The sequence below is a fragment of the Lytechinus pictus genome, chromosome 10 (assembly GCF_037042905.1).
Source record: "Lytechinus pictus isolate F3 Inbred chromosome 10, Lp3.0, whole genome shotgun sequence".
NCBI classification, from domain to species: domain Eukaryota; kingdom Metazoa; phylum Echinodermata; class Echinoidea; order Temnopleuroida; family Toxopneustidae; genus Lytechinus; species Lytechinus pictus.
The window spans coordinates 36,727,670-36,746,498 of NC_087254.1; the positions used below are offsets into that span (position 1 = coordinate 36,727,670).

An 18,829-nucleotide genomic window follows, 5' to 3' on the forward strand; every position below is an offset into this window, starting at 1 on the left:
CAGAACGCATGGGGACCCCCAATTTTTTTTTCATATTTTGATAGAGTATGAACTAGAGATATAATTTCATGTCTCATTTGACCCTCAATTATATTATGACGTCATCAAAATGGCGTCGGAAGTCAAAAAATCCATTTTGCCTATTATGACGTCATTATAATTATGCAAATCTTGCTCTAACTCCGTGAATATTGGTCAATTTTCACCCAATTTTTGATATGTTGTAGCTTAGTTCTTACTCTTTCTGAGTTATTGCCTTTATTTTTCATTTTGATAGACAAATCATCCTCAAAAATTGCAAATAATAATGGCATGTCATTTTTACTCATTTTGCGTGTAATCTCTATGGGACATGACTTTTTCTCAAAACTAGATTCTACATTCTTCTATTTCGTAAGCCATATCTCCAATTTTTGTTGGTAGTTATCCCTGAGCTTTTAGTATGTTGTAGCTGAGATTCTAAGCTTTCGGTTGCGTTTCCTTCATTTTCCGATCAGATGTCGGGATCATGCCCGTAATTCACTTGCAAGATTGGATTTGAGATTCTGGTGTTTTGCTTACGTGTTAAGTCTATGGGAAATATTCTAGCTCAATCGGTTAGGCGTCAGACTTACTTCTCATTCCATCATGCAGGCAGGGGTTCGAGTCCGCGGGTGAACATGATTTTTTTTTTTTTTAGCTATCTTGCCCCCGATCAATTATAAGAATTCTAACAAATAATAGCTAAAATATTGCAAAATAAAACAGATTATAATTACTTTTTATATCATATCTATTTATCTGTCTGTCTATCTACCTACATCACATCTCTCTGTCTAATATATATTTTTCTGTTTGAATACGTCCCTCTCTCTCTATCTATCCATATGTCTGTCTGTCTATCTACCTACATTGTATATCTATTCTGTCTGTTTATCTATCTATCTCTCTCTCTCTGTGTCTAATACGCTATATTTATTATTTATTTATTTATTTATTAACAATATTTCAACAGGATACCCAATCAACAAAAAATTGCTCTCCCTTGGGGTCCTGCATATTAAAAAAACAATCACAATATATCTTGTTATAAACATAAAATTAACATGAGAAAATGTACATACATTATGATATATAAATGATGTTAATTATTATTATTATTATATATATGTATCTATCTGTTTAGATATGTCTATCTATCTAGCCATCTATATATCTGCCTGTCTCTATCTATCTATCTATCTATCTATATATCTGTCTGTCTGTCTCTCTATCTAGCTATCTATCTATTCATCTATATGTCTGTCTCTCTATCTATCTCTGTCTCTCTATCAATCTATATGTCTGTCTCTTACGAGATAGCTCGTAATAGCTTCATGATATGTCTGTCTCTCTATCTATATGTCTGTCTAGATCTATCTGTCTATCTATCTATCTATCTGTCTGTCTCTCTTTCTATCTATATGTTTATCTATGTTTTATTAATATAACCACCAATCATCTCTCTCTCTCTCTATCTATCTATATATCTATCAATCAATCTATCGATCTATAAGTCTGTCTCTCTATCTATCTATATGTCTGTGTCTCTATCTATCTATATGTCTATGTTTTATTAATATAACCACCTATAATTGATCTCTCCATCCATCACTCCATCCATCTACTATAATTATATATCTTTCTTGTATGTATCTGTTTGATTATGTAAATCTGTTTGTCTATCTATTTTTCAATCTAATATCTGTTTAAATATTTTTTTCCTGTTTATCTATCTATACGACAGACCACCTAATTCGTCCGCATGACGAATTAAAATCTAGTTTTTTAATATTCTTATTAAACCCACTTTAAGATCATTACCACAACTTGCATGCGTCTTTAACTAAGCCCTTGAAGCAGTCAATGTCTGTACAATATATCGCTTTTGTATTTAACCAGGGCACCGATTCTGATGATGAATCAAGCTCTGAAGAGGATATTGAAGAAGAAGATGAGGATGAGATTGAGGAAGAACTTGATGTTGCTGATGACAGCCTCGAAGCGGGGAGGAGAGATAGCGGGGAGATGATGAAGATCGAGCCTGGTGATATGATAGTACTTGACTTCGCATCACACATGAAACGTAATGATCATATTATCGTAGGATTAGATTATCTATGGGTTATCTTTATATAATTGTTGAGTGTTGTGCACAGGGGCGGATCCAGGATTATCCAAAAGGGGGTCACATTTTCCGAGGAAAAATTTGGCAAGAAAAAAAAAGGGTCTTCATTTTCAAAAGGGGGGGGGGGGGCACACATCTATTTAAACGGTATTTTTACATTAAAAATTTGAACTGTGCCTCTCAAAAGAGGGGGGGGGGGGCACGGGCCGGCTTTGCCCCCCCCCCCCCCCTTGGATTCGCCAGTGGTTGTGCATTTGTTTATTTAGGATAATGTACTGTACTCCCCTGAAAATTCATTCTTTTTTTGTAAAATAATTTTAGTCGTAATTCATTAAACATCTGTATTTTGTTTCAATTTCTCATGTGCAGCTAAATCCAGGGAACTTGTAACTGCAAAGTAAGTAACAATATTTCTTAAATGATTGATTTTACAGACAGATTTTTTACCCAAGAATTACTTGTAACCTGTTAACCAATTATTCAATAAAAATATGGCTGTCTTTAAATATTTCTATTTTGTATTGGGTAATTGTGGATTTTAAGTTTTAGATTAAATAAAGAATATCTGAGGACTTTTCATTCAATTTGGAAAGCTGTTACATGTAATTCACGGATAATGCTGTGGAATTGGTGCTTCAGAAATATGCTTTATTTTTATTTTCATTTTATTGTTCAAGTCTTTCTCACATTCACATCTAGTCTATAATTTAACTAAAATTACTTTAACTGAAATTAGAAATTATGATTGGTCCAACTTTACTTTCAATTCCATGTTTGCAGAAGGAAAGAAAATGCTGATGATGTCTATTTCCCTTCAAGATCAAGTCAAGATGATTTTAAGAAACAAGGAACTCCAAAACATAAGGATATTGTTATGGATTCAGGTAAGAAATATCAATGAAAGATTTCACTTTCTTTCTTTAGTTTCTGTATATATGTTTGGTGTTTTTTTCTTCTTCTCTCCTACATTTTCTCTGTCTCTGTCTCCGTCTCCTGCTTCTTCTTCTCCTCTTTCTCCTTCTTCCCCTCCTCCTCCCTTATCTTCTCCTCCTCTGTCTTCACCTCCTCATTCATGTTCTTAATATATATTTTGTTTTCTCTTCTCCTCCCTCCCCTCTATTTCTAAAAAAAAATGTGATCAACTACCATAATCTTTTTGATTGTGTAATATATTGTGAATCCTATAATGATGCATTTTCAATGTCTCTTGCTTGATATTGCTCCATACATGTACATCCACATCACTACCATGTTTGAGACTTTATCACCCTTGTCAGGCACTGTCTAATGGTGAAAATAAATACTCAATAGAATTCAAAATAAGAAACAAATAATAGTGACTGTTTTTATTTGTTTGGAATATAAATGCTTTTTTTATGCATTGTGCATATACTTGTAGGTCCTGTTGTGCGAAAATCCACTCCCTTACAAACTCAGAAGAAGAAGGATGAAGAGACTCACAAGTGGGCCAGCACTCCAAAGGATGACGTCTCGGCCATCCAGAAAGCTATGGCAGCAGAGAACAGGGTTGCTACGGCAACGCGAACCCAGAGTGGTGCCAGGACTGCCCCTAAGGAAGAGACCAAGGTAGATTGGCCTAGAGTAATCTGTCATAGATTGCTTTCTGTCTTTTTGCAATGATAATACATTGAAATAAGGATGATGTATGATTTAAAGACCTAGGGCTTGGTTGGAATTAGAAAAAAATCAAAATGCACCATCTCTGAGAATTGTGATCTTTTCACTTGGTTTATTTTTTTTTGCTTATTTTGGATATGTTTCTTGTGTACTTTTTATGGGTTTTACAATATAATTATTATGTACAGTGTAGAATATTATATCATACTCCAGTGTCATGTTTTGTGTGTACACTTATAGTATTTTCTTTTCAGTGCTCATTTGAAATTCCTTAATACCACCTCAAATCTCCAAGGGTGTGTTTTTTAGGGGTAATAAGTTATAAACAGGTCCTTTTGAATCAGGATAGATATGAAGATGTTCATCATTCCTGAGTTGATGATTAGTGTATTTATGATGAGTAGAAGTATCTGGGGCCTGTTTTACAAAACATGTTGAATTATTTGCATATTACAAGTCAATGTTCAAAGCTTCTGAAATGATGCAATTAAATTGTTTGAAAGTGGTAGAATTCTACCATTGGTAATTGATCGCAAGTTTATGAAAATTGCCAACAAGCTTAGGATATTTATAGCCATTATTTCTAATTATGCCAAAGAGAACAATTGCAATTTCTTTGTAATGTAATAGTAATTGTTTTCCACATCTTCTATTCTAGCCATTGTCACCATAAGCCCCAAAGATCAAAACCCATTTCTTTTTTTCCATATTTGATAGCCATTTTCACCATATGTCCGAGAGACAGGTGACCATATCTTTGTTTTTTTCTCATCTTGTAGCCATTATCTACATGTACATCACCTGATGATATGCCCAAAAGACCGGTGACTGTTATTCTACATCGCGGCGACGAGAACAAACCTGAGACCGATGATAGCAATGAAATTGAAAAGACTGCTAAAGTGTCCAGCACTTCGATTGAATCCTCGAGCCATGACCCGTTGCTTAATTCACAGAATCTGGATGACCTCAAGCTAGCCATGGCCCTGGAGAAAGTCAAAGACATGGATGCAAAGTGAGTAGATCAATCCTTTAACCCTACCTAGGCCAGGGGGGGGGGGGCCTCAGAGCCCCCCCTCAACGATTCACACAATATTTTTCGTCGCAGGAATTTTTTGACCGTGCAGCTCGCTGACTTTTTACTTTCAAGTCTTGCCCAACTTTTGAGACCAATTTTGCGTCACATTATATAAGTGCATGTCAGACCAAAATTACTCAAAAACGTGATTTTGTGTACAAAGTCAATGCAAATTGTGTTTTCAACCCAAAATTGTAAATGTAGGATTATTTTTAGTTTTGCTGGTCTAAATGTACTTATTTTATGATCTCAGAAGAGTCCCCAACAAATTTCATTGAAAAAACAATGAAAAACAAAAGGTAAAAAAAACACAGAAATATATAAGAAATTGCAAAAAAAAAAATATAAGAAAATTATTTGATATCGCAATTTGTTCATGTACACTTGCTAGGAACACCACAAAAGAGTTTCTATACCAAAAATTAGAACATTTGGAGCTTTAATTAGGGAGTTAGAGGAAAAAGTATGATTTCGCATACTAATTACGCATAACTTGCAATTGTTACCAATTTAATGCAACATTCTGAGCAATATAGTCTTATAAAGGCCCACGTGAATGAAAATACTCTGATTAACTTCTTAATATCATACCGCAATTTATCGCCAAGTAGCAAAACAAGTACCTTCCTCTCAAAATTATTTTAGTTTCTTTATACAAATGAAATTACAAGCCATTTTATTCTTAGTTTTAGAATTTCATCATAACTTTGAAAGTATAGGGATCTAGTTCATGAAACTTGGACATAAGAGTAATCAAGTATCACTAAACATCCTGCACGAGTTTAAGGTCACATGACCAAGGTTAAAGGTCATTTAAGGTGAATGAACTTTGGCCATGTTGGGGTATTTGTTGAATTGGCATTATAACTTTGAAAGTATATGGATCTAGTTCATGAATCTTGGACATAAGATTAATCAAGTATCATTGAATGTCCTGTGTGAGTTTCAGGTCACATACATGTAACTAAGGTCAGAGATCATGTAAGGTCAGTTATGTGTTTCCATCCATCGACATCTACAGACATTTTTGTAAAGTAATATAGATGTGAAATGCGATTCGTAAATCCGTTCATAAATTACTAATGCCTTTACAAAGACTTGTGTCCGTTAACTATCATTCAAATCAGCACCAATGAAATTTAGCACAACAGAGGATCACTGATTAAGGTAAGTCATGCATGACTTACTGACAATTGTTTTTTTAAATGGCTCTAATGGTAACTTTTATCAACTCTTGTCATCTGACAAGGTGTCAGATCTGATGACATATGATCATTATTTTGATTGACTTAGAAGCATAGGTATCTACATGTAACTGTTTCTACAGAAACTTTCAGAAAATGATAACTTGACAGCAGGCAAACAATTATTGTTTTTTTTTTTATTATTTTGGGGGCTTGTATTCGCAACTTACTGCCTAAATCTGCAACATTTAATTAGTTTTAATATTTCAATGAATCAGAAGTTTCCAGGGCTCTCTTGAGCATTTCTGGGCAAAGTTGCCCAAAGCCATGTGTATTTTCCCCCCTGGTTGATAGCTTTGAAAGGTATCATGAAATGGTCCCTCGGAAGCTAAAAATTGTCATCTCCCTTTTCTCATCTAGGTCACAGAGGAGACTCCTGAAGGTTCTTGGGAGACTAGAGGATTCAACAAGCCCAAGATCATCCAGGAACACACCTCGTCAACACCCTTTAGGAAATTTGTCTACAGAGGGCGCTTCTGAGAGTGATATCTTCAAGGGACCCAAGCTAGCTCCTCGCTCAAAGGTAAGAACATGGATTGCAAAACTGAGTGTGCACCACATAGTTAGTAATCCTACTGCATCTCATTATCAATGCTTAGGCAGTCATGTCAAATGTGCCTCTCTCTACCCAGGTTAAGAATATGAGATAACCCAGCTCCCAATTAACAATCAGTTTTCATTCAGGTTTCTATGTTTGTTTGTTTTTAAGTTGAAATATGCATTTACATGTACATATAGTCCCCCTGACATGTGAGCTGTTTTTACCCACACTTCAAAAGTTGCATGAGAGTAGATAGAGAAAGGGCATGGAAGTTTTACATTGTGGGTTTATAGCAAAAAATACAGCACTTTCTCTCTGGAATAATTTGCCATTAAATTTCAGAAATATATAATCAGGGACTTTCAAATCTAAACTAAAGTTTTATAACATCTGATATCAGCTCTTGTCACTATGAAGCTCATCCAAACTCTCTAATTCTTTTTCTATTTTTTGTTGTGAATCTTGAAATAGAAAATTTAGATAAAGAACACTATATATTTATATGCACAGTGTATATTATGATTTTATCACTACAATCATAATCACTTTTACAGAGCGCATCAAGTTCAAAGTCAAGTTCACTTGAAGCATCATCACCTGACCTCGAGGTTGTCATTGAGATCAACTCTAATTGGGGTCATCCTTCAAGGGTAGGGGTCACAGAGGTACAGTTCTTTGACCTCCAAGGTCAAAGGTTAACACTGCAGCCATCGAGCATTGAAGCTAGGAATGCAGAGGAAAGCAAAGGAGAGCTTGCTAATATTATCAACGCCAAAATGAAGGTATGTATGCAATTCTCTGCATTGAAAAATTATTTTTATTTGAAGTAGACATTAGAAGGGACAAAAAGTATTTATAAATTTTGTTTCTCATTGGGGTAATCCTGGGGGGAAAAAACACTGTCATTTTTATGTTTCTTTAGGATTAACAATTTGAAAGGATAATGATCATAGATATAAGGCATGTAATTATAATCATGATAATGATACTTATAATTTATTTTTTACATGGAATTTTGAAGGTTTACCTCAATTCTAACCTGCTGTTGTTACAGATGTAAGGTTCATGTAGTTCAATTTAATTCTCCTGCACATTGTTTGTCACTGAAAAATAAAATCAAAGTAAAAATGGGAGGGGCAAAAAATCTTGAAATAAAACCATGTTGTTCATGTGTATTAATTTATTTTTGGCCAAGATTGAATTTTGATTCTATGGAAGACAGATGCAATTTTTTCTCCATAATTTGAAAGGACTTTGTGATAAAAATTGCTTGTTGAAGTATGAATGCTGTGACCTTTTTGTGTTTTACAGACTACAAAAGAAAGGAATATGTGGAGCTGTGAATATGAGAAGGGGTCACCAATCTTACTTTTGTTTAGAATCCTATTCTCTCCCGCTGGCAGTGGGATCTCTAGGATGAAGATATGGAACTTCAACAAAACTCTGAAGGTCAGTACTGGGGAGAGTTTCCATGAAATATATAGTCAGTGATGTTTACTGAAAACTGTTCCAAGCTGCTGAAATCCTCGCATCTGATTGGATGAGAACAAATTGGTCGGTGAAAATCACTGACTTTTTGCTTCATAAAATACTCCCATGACATAAATAGACTCGGTGAGTGTCTTAACCCTTATTAAACTGGGGGGGGGGGGTCAATTTGACCCCCCCTTGACAAATTTCATCACTACGCCGTCGCGCAAAGTTTTTTTATCGCGCCGCTCTCTGACTTTTTACTTTCAAGTCTTGCGCAGCTTTTGAGACCAAAATTGCGACACCCGGGGACACGGTTCTGAAATTACGCAACATTTTGTAAGTACATGTCAGACCCGAAATTGCTAAAAAAAAGTGATTCCGTGTACAAAGTCAATGCAAATTGTGTTTTTCCACCAAAAATCATAGATGTATGATTATTTTTACTTTTGTTGGTTTAAATGGTTTTATTTTATGCTATTTATGATCGCAGAAGGGTCCCGACAAAGTTCATTGGAAAAAACAATAAAAAACAAAGGTTTGAAAAAACAAAGAAATACATAAGAATTTAAGAAACAATAAAGTACATAAGAAATTAATTATATTTTTTGAATTTTTTTGTAGATATTTGTTAGAAATGTTATTATACTCTAACCAAAAATTAGCATTCTACTAGTTATGTAAATTGAGTTAAAGGCAAAAACATACACAAAAAACAAAAATTTAGGGCAAATTTCATATGCTTATTTGCATAATTAATTAATTAAAAATATAAAGAATTAATTTTTTAAAAATTTTACCATACAGTGCACGCCGACCCGATCGTTCCCGGCCCCGAGCAAGGGACCGCTCAGCTAGTCAACCCCCACCCACGGGAAACTAGCGAGCACGCCAATTTTGTCTTATTTGCATGTTGCCGACTCACGGCGTATTTGCATATACATGTACCTCCGGCTTATTTGCATACACAGATCACCGGCCGCACCGCACATCGACGCACTGATTGGTGAAACGCCCGATCACACAACGGATCAGTGCCCACCTATTGTTCCCGCATTCGTGCGTACGGTCCTGAGGATTGGTATAAATAGACTACGTTATCAGATAATTTTCGTCACTTGATAAAGAGCTGCAGCGGCACTCGAAAGCTCGTGAACTTGTAAGTTAGTGAACACTTTTTGCGAGAGTGATCACGAATTTCATTGTTGACCATAGTAGATTGCGAGACAAATGAATACCCTCTCGCGATTATTTCAGTCCGCAATAATGAACCTATTTAGTATACAGTCTTTGCGGTGATCGCGCGATCAGCGGCCAAGATCTGAGGGGGGGGGGGTCAAATCCATCTTCAGAAGTCATGCGTGACTCATAGAGACAGACACCGCCACTCACTCTATCGATGCCAGGGCGGGCAAAAAATGGGTGCACTTTTGTCTTGATCACACTCCCCAAAAAATACACCCTTTCCCCTCTTCTACTTTTTTCAAATTGACCCCCCCCCCACCCCAGTATATACTGGTCTGAAATAACCCAGTTAAGGTTAATGTTTCTCTCATGGAGATTTAATAACTACCAATGATGGTTTCATGGTTGAGCTCTCAATATATGGTATAATTGTGTATTAATTAGTTGTTGCTATTTCAGACTATCCTTGGGAAATTTTTCACTTTGACAAGATGAATACTTTTGTCCCCATGAGTACTAAAATAGAATATGTTGGTAAATATGATGGTTGTGCAGGGATGTTGAATTGATTAGATAGTTCATGAGTATTTTTTTGTCTCAATATTTCTTCAAGATTCTAGGCTAATCCTCCCCCCCCCAAAAAAAAAAAAAAACTGCCCCACTACTAGGTGAACTCTTTGGCTTTGGGAAATTTTCATAAAGGAGTTGTTATCTTGGGAGGGGTTTTGGTGGAAGAGTTGAAGGAGCTGCTGTCAACGGGCAAGATGCTTTATAGGGGAGTTGTTAGATGAGAATAGTATCTGAGCAAGTTGTCCTAACATGCCTCTGCAATATGGAATTTAGAGATATGTTTTTATCAACTTGTTCATTTATAGAATTTTATTCAGATATGGAAGTGATTAATAATCAATCTTGGATTATTAATTATGTGCCTTCTTTCTATCCTGCCCACAGGATTTAAACATTGGTGTCAAAGAAGCCAGAGTACTTCTTGGAGATAAGGCAATATGGGAAGGAACAGTAGACAAAGGCTGTGGGAATCAAGTCTTTGATTACAGTACAACCATCATGATTCCTACGGAGAGTGCAAAGGAGATTGCAAGTAACAGTATTCCACCTGATGCAGTGAATAAGGAGAAACAAACTGCAATTGTGAATCCAAGCATACAAAGAACTGAGCTCTCAGAACAAAGGAAAAATGTGGAGCAGAGGTTGCATGATGCTGGAGACAAGGTCTTGGAGATCAATCAGCCCCAGGGGAAATCTGTGGAAGGGAGGTTGTCCAATCCTAACAAAAGCAACTCAAACAGTAATGGGAATGAGGATAGGGATGATGATGGGAGCGGAGAGCTGCGGAGGAGCATAGCCTTTGAGATAGATCTGGATCTGTTCCCGTCCAAACCAGACCAAGATCCAAAGGTGGACCAGACCAAGCGCAAGGACTTGACTCAGAAGCCCATTGAAAAGAACAAGACTAAAGGTCAAACCCCTGCTATTCCAAAACCAAGTGCCACTAATCCTCCCATATCACTCTCTAGTCCATCTTCAGCCCAGAAAGGTCAGGTCCCAAAGATCAGTGTAGACCCCAAACATACTGCTACATCTTCTTCTGCGTCTCTAGAAGCCTCGGTCAAGGACTCTATAGGGTTGAGCCAGGACCTTGGACTGAGACCAAGTGTCTCAGAGAGCTTTAGTCCAGAAGACCCGAGACAGACTATTAGATGTGAGACCAGGGTGCTGATGAGATCAACGGACACTACCCTTGATCTGCCAGTGGTTGATGACTCCATTCAGATCTATGCTACACCAAGGTCCTCTCTGGATGCAAGCAGGGGTAGGTTCATTGATTTCTATGAGAAAATTGGATCTAATTCAAAGTAGTTGATTGACTGATAATTTGGTTGTTGTGGTTGTGCCATTCAGGCAAAATAGTTTTTTCATATTTTTATTTTATTTTTAGGGATGGGCACTTTCAACACCTTACTGTACTACCTAAATGTGCAACATTTGATAATCTTTAATATTGCATTGAATCGGGATTTCCAGGTCTCCTTTTTCAGTTTCCAGTGCTCATTTGAGCATTTTGGCTTGAGCCCCTGTGTAGTTTTTTTTTCCCTGGTGCCATTGTATTAGTTGATCTTTATGTTTTTTATTGTTGTGATATCTCTACCAATCATAGGTGGTTGCTGGAGGCATTATCCTTTAGGGTCATCCTCTGCATGAAATAAGATACTGTGTTCAGATAATAAAAGGTTCCCATTCATATTATAATTTAGAAATGCAGTTTTTTTCTTCTGAGCAGTGCTCATTTAAAAAAAAAAATTTCATGTCAGGTTTTAACAACAAAGAACAAACTAAAATATTATATTGTAAAAACAATTTTTGGCTTTCCACCCAGATTGCATTGATCGATCTATCTGATAAGTCAGAAAAAAATCTAGGAACTAGCAGGATTTGAACCTCTCAAGAACTGATTGCAGGTCAGCGACTGTACCACCGGGCCTTCACTGGTCCATGGCAAAGTCACAATGAAATAAGAACAAAGCCCTCAGTTCCCCTGATTTAAATTATAATACAAAGAGCAATAAATTATTTTATATTTCATTTGCATGTACTGTATCTCACTCAGAGAAAACTCCCATTGCTGATGATGATGTGACTCCCAGAGCCATTCCCATGGGATTAGAATCCTCACCAAACAAGACAATCACTACCAGTGAGCAGGACACAAGCTTTGACAAGGGAGAACCTTCTATGATTGATCAGCTCAAAGAATTGACAGGGTGAGTTAATATTGAATGTTGTATGTCAGTCTGCAAAGTGTGTTACCGTACATGGATATCGATCAGTACCAGCCTCACAGGAACTTTGTTAGTGCTAACAATGTGCTAATAGATGCCTCTGTTACAAGATCTTGGATCAAAATTTGTGACTTGGCCTACTGGTAGGGCTCTATTAGTACTAACAAATTTCCTATGCTGTATTACAGTTTCATAATGCTTTTATTCTTTTGAGTTATGTGAGAATACTCTGTACAAGGTCTTTGATATTTTCCATGTTTTATATTACCTTTACCTAATTCATACATTCATTATAGTTGTGCCATAACTGTGCTCTGTCTATATTTTATGATTATATAACTCTGCTGTTCCTTTCCTTTCCTACATGTGAATGGACTTAGATAACTATATCTTTCATAAATGAATTTGCTGTGAAATTATAATTTCTCTTCTTTATTTTTTTTGTATTTATGTTATTGCCCAATTTTTTCTTTCCTTCAATATTATATTTATCTATTTTATCTACCTTGATATATTTGAGAAGAAACAATGTGATTTTCTATTCTATTTGACTGTATCATCTCTCAATATAGATTTCCTCTATAAGTCAAGTAGACATTAGTCCCCTTCTTTTATAAGTAAATATGAGCAAACTTATTGTCTTCCAGCCTGTACACCTTACAATGCAAATATGACTAGACATTGAACATAAATCATATTTAATTTTTCTCGGACACAATTTATGTTATTGGTTAAAAACTCAATTTGCACATGAAAAGATTTCAAGCCTCCCTGCTCGAAATAAGAGTTGCAAGTTTTTAAAGTAACTTTTTCCAACATATTGAATTCTGGTATTGATTCGGTACCTATAAATCCGTTCTAATCCAGAACCAGATTTCAATCATATTTTTAAAAATTGTTTCTTTTGGAATTTTTACTTCAATCTATTCTTAGTTGCATTGTGGAATGTACAGTGGCCATATTCTTCTACACTTTCAGTATTTTCTGAATGTTGTCTTCTCTATCTTAACAGCGAACAAGCTAAGAGCGAACGTCCTCACACTGATAAGCCTTCATGGCTGAAAGGGGATGCAAAGAAAAAGCGGGTGTAAGTCACAATATTACCTCCCTTCCCCCTTTCTTGCTTAAAGTTTGGTACACTACTATTGTTAGGAATGTTATAGAGAGAAAGAGAGACAGACAAAGAGAGAGAAAGGTAGAGGTGGACAGGCAGAGAGACATAGAGACAGAGAGATATAGGCAGACACAGAGAGAGGGGGATTAAAGCGAGATAAAGTGAGAAATACTGAAATTGAGAGAGATAAGAAGGGAAGAGTGATTGAATGTATGAATGAATGAACGAATGAAAGAATGAACAAATGATTAGGGAGTGAATGAATGACTTGGTGAGTGAATGAAAGTATTAATTATTCAATTAATTTTGAATGGAAAACTCACAAAAATGGTATTACCCATGAAATATTATCTATTTTAATATTTCACTTTTTGAATTTTGAGGTTACTTTTGTATTCTATTAAATCCTATGCTTTCAGTTTACTTCAGCTATATGACTTTCAAAATACTCTGTTTGTTAGTAGTCATTCAATCAGTTTTCCCTTTTTAATATATTGTTGTACTGTCTTTTTTTTCTCATCATGTATAGTACTTCTCATTATAGAGTAGACTTGAAGAAATTGAATTAGAAATAGAATTAGAAATAGAATTAGAGATAGAACTAGAAGCTGGTATAGAGTTGATTATATGCCTCTTTGGCATTGTACCTGCATGTGAAGCTGCATGTATGTGAAGTGAATATTTAATTAAATTTTTCATATACTTATATTCCATCTTCTCATTTTCTTTCAATGCATGTTAATATTTTTGTTGTGCCCAGTTAATAGTGTTTATTGTTTAACAATATTTCTATGTCTCTTCCACTCCTGTAGATCCAAGCCTAAGCAGAAGAAACCACCTTGGCTGAATATATTAGGTAAGATTTATGTACATCTTGTTACATATTCATATTATCTGAATTGTTACTTAATTTGGGGTTTATGAAATGTTGTGACATTTTAATGTCATTAAGTTGGGAATGTTGCCAGTGTCTGCATTCACATCAGTCTCTGCCTAAAGTAGAATTCCCAACACCTCGCAGAACTCCTCTGATATCCTCCAATCAGAACGTTCGTTGATAACTCTTCTTCCCTGCCTCGTATTGAGGGGTTGAACCTATTTAATGGGTTATTTTAGGCCATGATATACCGGGGGGGGGGGGGGTCAAATTGACCACCCTCCTTCAGATCTTGGCGGCTGATTCCGCGATCGCCGCAAAAATTTGCACATGCAGAGAGCTGGATGTACATGTAAACTAATTAATTAATGCAAATAAGCGTATGAAATTTGCCCAAAATTTGTGTTTTGTATTATGTTGTTTTTGCCTTTAACTCACTTTATATAGCTAGGAAAATGCTAATTTTTAGTGGAATTATCAATTTTTACATTTCTAACAAATATCTACAAAAGAATTGCCAAAACATAATTATTTTTTAAATGTATTTTATTGTTTTTGAATTATTATGTATTATTTGTTTTTTCAAACCTTTGTTTTTTATTGGTTTTTTTTTTTTGGGGGGGGGGGTGGGGGATGAACTTTGTGTAAGAGCTCAAACTGAGTTGGGAATACCCCTTTTCCCCAAAAAATATAACAATGAAAGAATGATAAAAGAGATCTGAATAAAGGGAGACCGAATTCAGACTGTATTATTGACATAGGCTGGCAATAAAATCATTCAGGTGTGTCAGCCCTTTGAAGTCATGGCTGAACGTGGCCTAGACTTTTGTTCGCTTACCTACATGTACCTTACAGGTAATTTTACTATTGAATGTTTTTGAATGATGAAATACATGTTATAAATAGAATTAAGGATCATTCACTGTTCCATTTTGCTGAACTACAAGCAACAACAAAGAAAATAGAGCCACATGTACATGTATGTGTCTGTATATACAGTGTACATATAATGCCAGGTTTTTTTTATATAATGGAGGGGGGCTACACAATTTACATGTACGTGACATTAGGTGACATAAACTATTAAGATATTTTTCCCTCAAAGAAGTGATAGGGTTATTATCTACTTTCAGGCAAACCCAATCTTTTCAATACACCTCTTTTATCAATTTTCCCCTTATTCTCCTATTCCTTATTTATCTACATGTACTTAAAAAAAAATTCTACTCCTTATTCTCCTTTGTCTTCTCTTTTCTCTCTATTTTTTTTTCTCCTCAACCTCCTTTTTCTCCTCTCCCCATTTTCCTCTTCCCTCTTTCTCTCATTTTTCTCATGTCATGTCAAGGTTAACTCCCCATATGGATAAGCTTGAACATTGCAGTGAATTGGGATATGGGGGTGGCTCTTTTTAATTTACAGTGATCTTTTGACCATTTCAAGGGCAAAATCACCCCAGACCCCATGTATTCCCCACCCCTCCTGGTTGCACAGCACTATCTGTCTTGCATCTTCCATTTAAGCAACACAAGTATTAGTTCTTACATATAATCCATCTCCTTTTGACTTATCAGTGAACAGATTATCAAAGAAAAATAATACTAGGAAATGATACAAAGTCAACTCTGAATTTTCAGACAATCTGTTGTTTATTAGTGTGAGGATTAGTGTCTTATTAAAATCAAAAGTATTATTTCATACACATTGTACATTGCAGCTTAGAAGACAAAACTTTATTAGAAACTATAAAATATGTTGAACATTCATGGGAAATTCCCTTGGTGTATGCCAACTCGTGAACTCAACTTTACATCTCCTCTGGAATGACAATAAATTAGTGGTGATAACTATAAACAGGGGTGTGAGAGTTCAGATTTTTTTTGTTTTGATTTTCAGCTGAATTTCAGCTTATATTTGGCTTTCCTCTGTACAAAAAGTATGGGAGCTCTTTCTATTTCATACTTTTTCAATACTCTTCAGCTTTTTTCAGATCTTTTTATTTGTGACCACTCACACCCCTGTATAAAAATGATAGAATAAAAGTTACATTTATATTATGCCTAATACTTTGTGTTTCTAAGTATTAAAAAACAATGAATTGCATGTTCTATGAGGTCTGAATTTGACAAACCCGACAAAAAATACATACATGTATATACAAAAAAAATTGGTGACGCCTGGATACATAGGTAAAATTGCTCCAAAATGTAATTTGAGTTTTCTCATCTTATTCATAATGATATGATTATTTTTACTTTCATGAACTGAAATTAATTGATTTTGCATAATTATGCTTAAAAAATGTTCTAAAATAAATTTGGTCTGAAACAAAGAAATACAAAAGGTTTAAAAACAAAGAAATACATAAATTAAGAAAAACAATGCATTTATGAGAAATTGATTTTCAAACCTATATTTTTTTTTATTTGTAATGGTTTGGAATGGTATAAAAATGTTTTTACAAAAAATTTGCATTTTAGGAGCTTTTTTTCACATGTAAGAGCAAAAAGTATGGTTTATGCATAAATTAGCATAATTAATTCATGTAAAAAAATCTACTTATTTAAGAAGAATTAACCATACAGCTATTAAAGCCTTGGTCCCACTGCACTTACGGATGGAGAGATAATGTTAAACGGAAAAGAATCATGCCATCCGTTGAAAATGTATCAGTTGTGTACTCTTTGCATGCATGTTTCATATGCTTTATATGGATCCATCAAGCATCCGTTCACTGTAATTTCATTGTTCGCCCATTTTGTCCATTGTTTAGAGCGGATGAAAATGGATGGAACCACCCTGACATTTGCTTGTCCGCTGTATCCGTCATGAATACGTTTTGTGTCCGTCGGCCAGTGGGACCAACCCTTAACCATACAGTAGATGACATCACGCACTACTATTTTGCCAATTTTTGCGGTGCAATTGGCGGTCAAGATCTCATGGGGGGGGGGGTGATTTAACCCCCCCCCCAGCCAACTAACTCCCCAAAAAAGCATGGCCTGGTTTGTGTTAATCAACAGAAAATTTGTGTGTTTTCTTTTAATACATGATCATACTCTAAGCCCTTGCTTCATTTTTAACTGAGCTTTGAAACTGTCGACACAACTGTGATTTATTATTTATTTGATTTGCAATCTTATGTTTAATAGTTTAGTAAGAAAATAAGTAAGTTGTCACCTTTTAAACCCATATATTTTCTGAAAAGTCAATATACATGTACAGTGTACTCTGGCAACAGGCCTAGTATGGTATTTCATAATTAGCTATTGAGCATCTTTTTTTGCAAATGACCTTTCCCTTTTTTCAATTGGATAGATTTGTGTAAATACAAGCAATGTACTCAATCATGGTATATTATTACCGCTTCTGTCATTATTGGCTGTCATTATTGGCTCAAAGCCAAGGGTATATCCAAGATTTCATAATAATAATAATAATAATACAGAGTATTTATAAATTCATAAGGGGGGGGGGTGTTTATCTTACTATGTTTGTATGATAAAGGCACACTCAGGCATAATATGATATACATGTACAAACTAGTTATACCTTTAACTGTTACACTTTATTCCAATCTCTTCAACTCCATGATGATACAATCTGTCGCCAGATGGCGCTATTCCAAATACAACCATTGTGCGTCCATTGCCCAACACCTTTCCTTCTGTAATGGACAACTGCACCCTAACAAAAAGTTGATTTGCATAAAAAAAAAGGAAAAATCCAACAAAGCATAACACTGAAAATTTCATCAAAATCAGATGTTAAAAAAAAAAAAGTTATGACATTTTAAAGTTCCACTTACTTTCACAAAACAGTTCTTGAACAATTTTGATGTGTTCATTTTCCGATGCGGTTTACTGACTTTTGAGTACCTCTATATATTATTCATTTATTTATTGCAAATCTTTATTCAGAGTAGCCTGTTCATCTTTATACAAAAGTATGTCAAATTACACAATATATACTGACATGTACAGTTAAGTTCATAAAAATCACTGGTCTTCCACAGGGCTCTGCATTATTATCTACATTCATAAAACACATAATTCATAACATAAAGAAAACTAAAACATTTCATTATAACAATCATCACAACAAAATAAACGAAAATAAGACATCAAAGTAAGACTCAGAATAAGTACATGTAAGAAAAAAAAATGATAGGAGAGAGAGTGGGAGAGTAATACAGAGAGAGAGAGAGAGAGAATGTAAGAGAGAGTTGAGGAGTAAAGAAATGATATAATGTCTGACCAATTAACCATAATCTATTCTTATATAATAACAAAGGAGACAGACTAAATTGAAGAGGTAATTTTGCATTCATAATAAAACAAATAGCATGGGCTGTAAGTATGGGAAGCAATGTCATATCCCTGATTGCATTTAGATTATTGTGTGGCACCAGAATGGAGGAAAGAGTTTTGGTAGAAAGAAGTGGAACATTTTGGGAGTTTTTAAATCATTTTATTGGACCATCTGGAATTTCTCATCATTACTGTGTCTAGAAGTACAACTCTGTATGAAAGTATAGTTGGAGCAAGTTTATGAAAAATTTTGAACATTGTGCATCAGGCAGTTTTCCAAAAGAGTTTGTCCAATGTTGGCGAGGATAATTCATTTAGTACTTCATTGGACGGGGTTTCCTAGGTTAAGCGTGAAATTAAGTATGCTGCTCTTTTATGTTGGCAATTAAGGATAATTGACATCACTTCTTCCTGTCCATACATTACAA

The 18,829-nt window shown here is 35.1% G+C and overlaps 1 protein-coding gene across 1 annotated transcript in view; it reads left to right on the forward strand.

The window, feature by feature from the left end:
* LOC129270575 (uncharacterized) overlaps nt 1–18,829 on the forward strand; it is a 31,571-nt gene that overhangs the window by 10,905 nt on the left and 1,837 nt on the right. The window contains exons 10-21 of the mRNA XM_054907935.2: nt 1,921–2,104; nt 2,516–2,543; nt 2,927–3,030; nt 3,546–3,733; nt 4,564–4,799; nt 6,467–6,629; nt 7,202–7,429; nt 7,959–8,096; nt 10,257–11,136; nt 11,932–12,085; nt 13,116–13,190; nt 14,030–14,073. Coding sequence (XP_054763910.2) covers nt 1,921–2,104; nt 2,516–2,543; nt 2,927–3,030; nt 3,546–3,733; nt 4,564–4,799; nt 6,467–6,629; nt 7,202–7,429; nt 7,959–8,096; nt 10,257–11,136; nt 11,932–12,085; nt 13,116–13,190; nt 14,030–14,073 — 2,422 coding nt within the window. The remainder of the gene's footprint in view (nt 1–1,920; nt 2,105–2,515; nt 2,544–2,926; nt 3,031–3,545; nt 3,734–4,563; nt 4,800–6,466; nt 6,630–7,201; nt 7,430–7,958; nt 8,097–10,256; nt 11,137–11,931; nt 12,086–13,115; nt 13,191–14,029; nt 14,074–18,829) is intronic.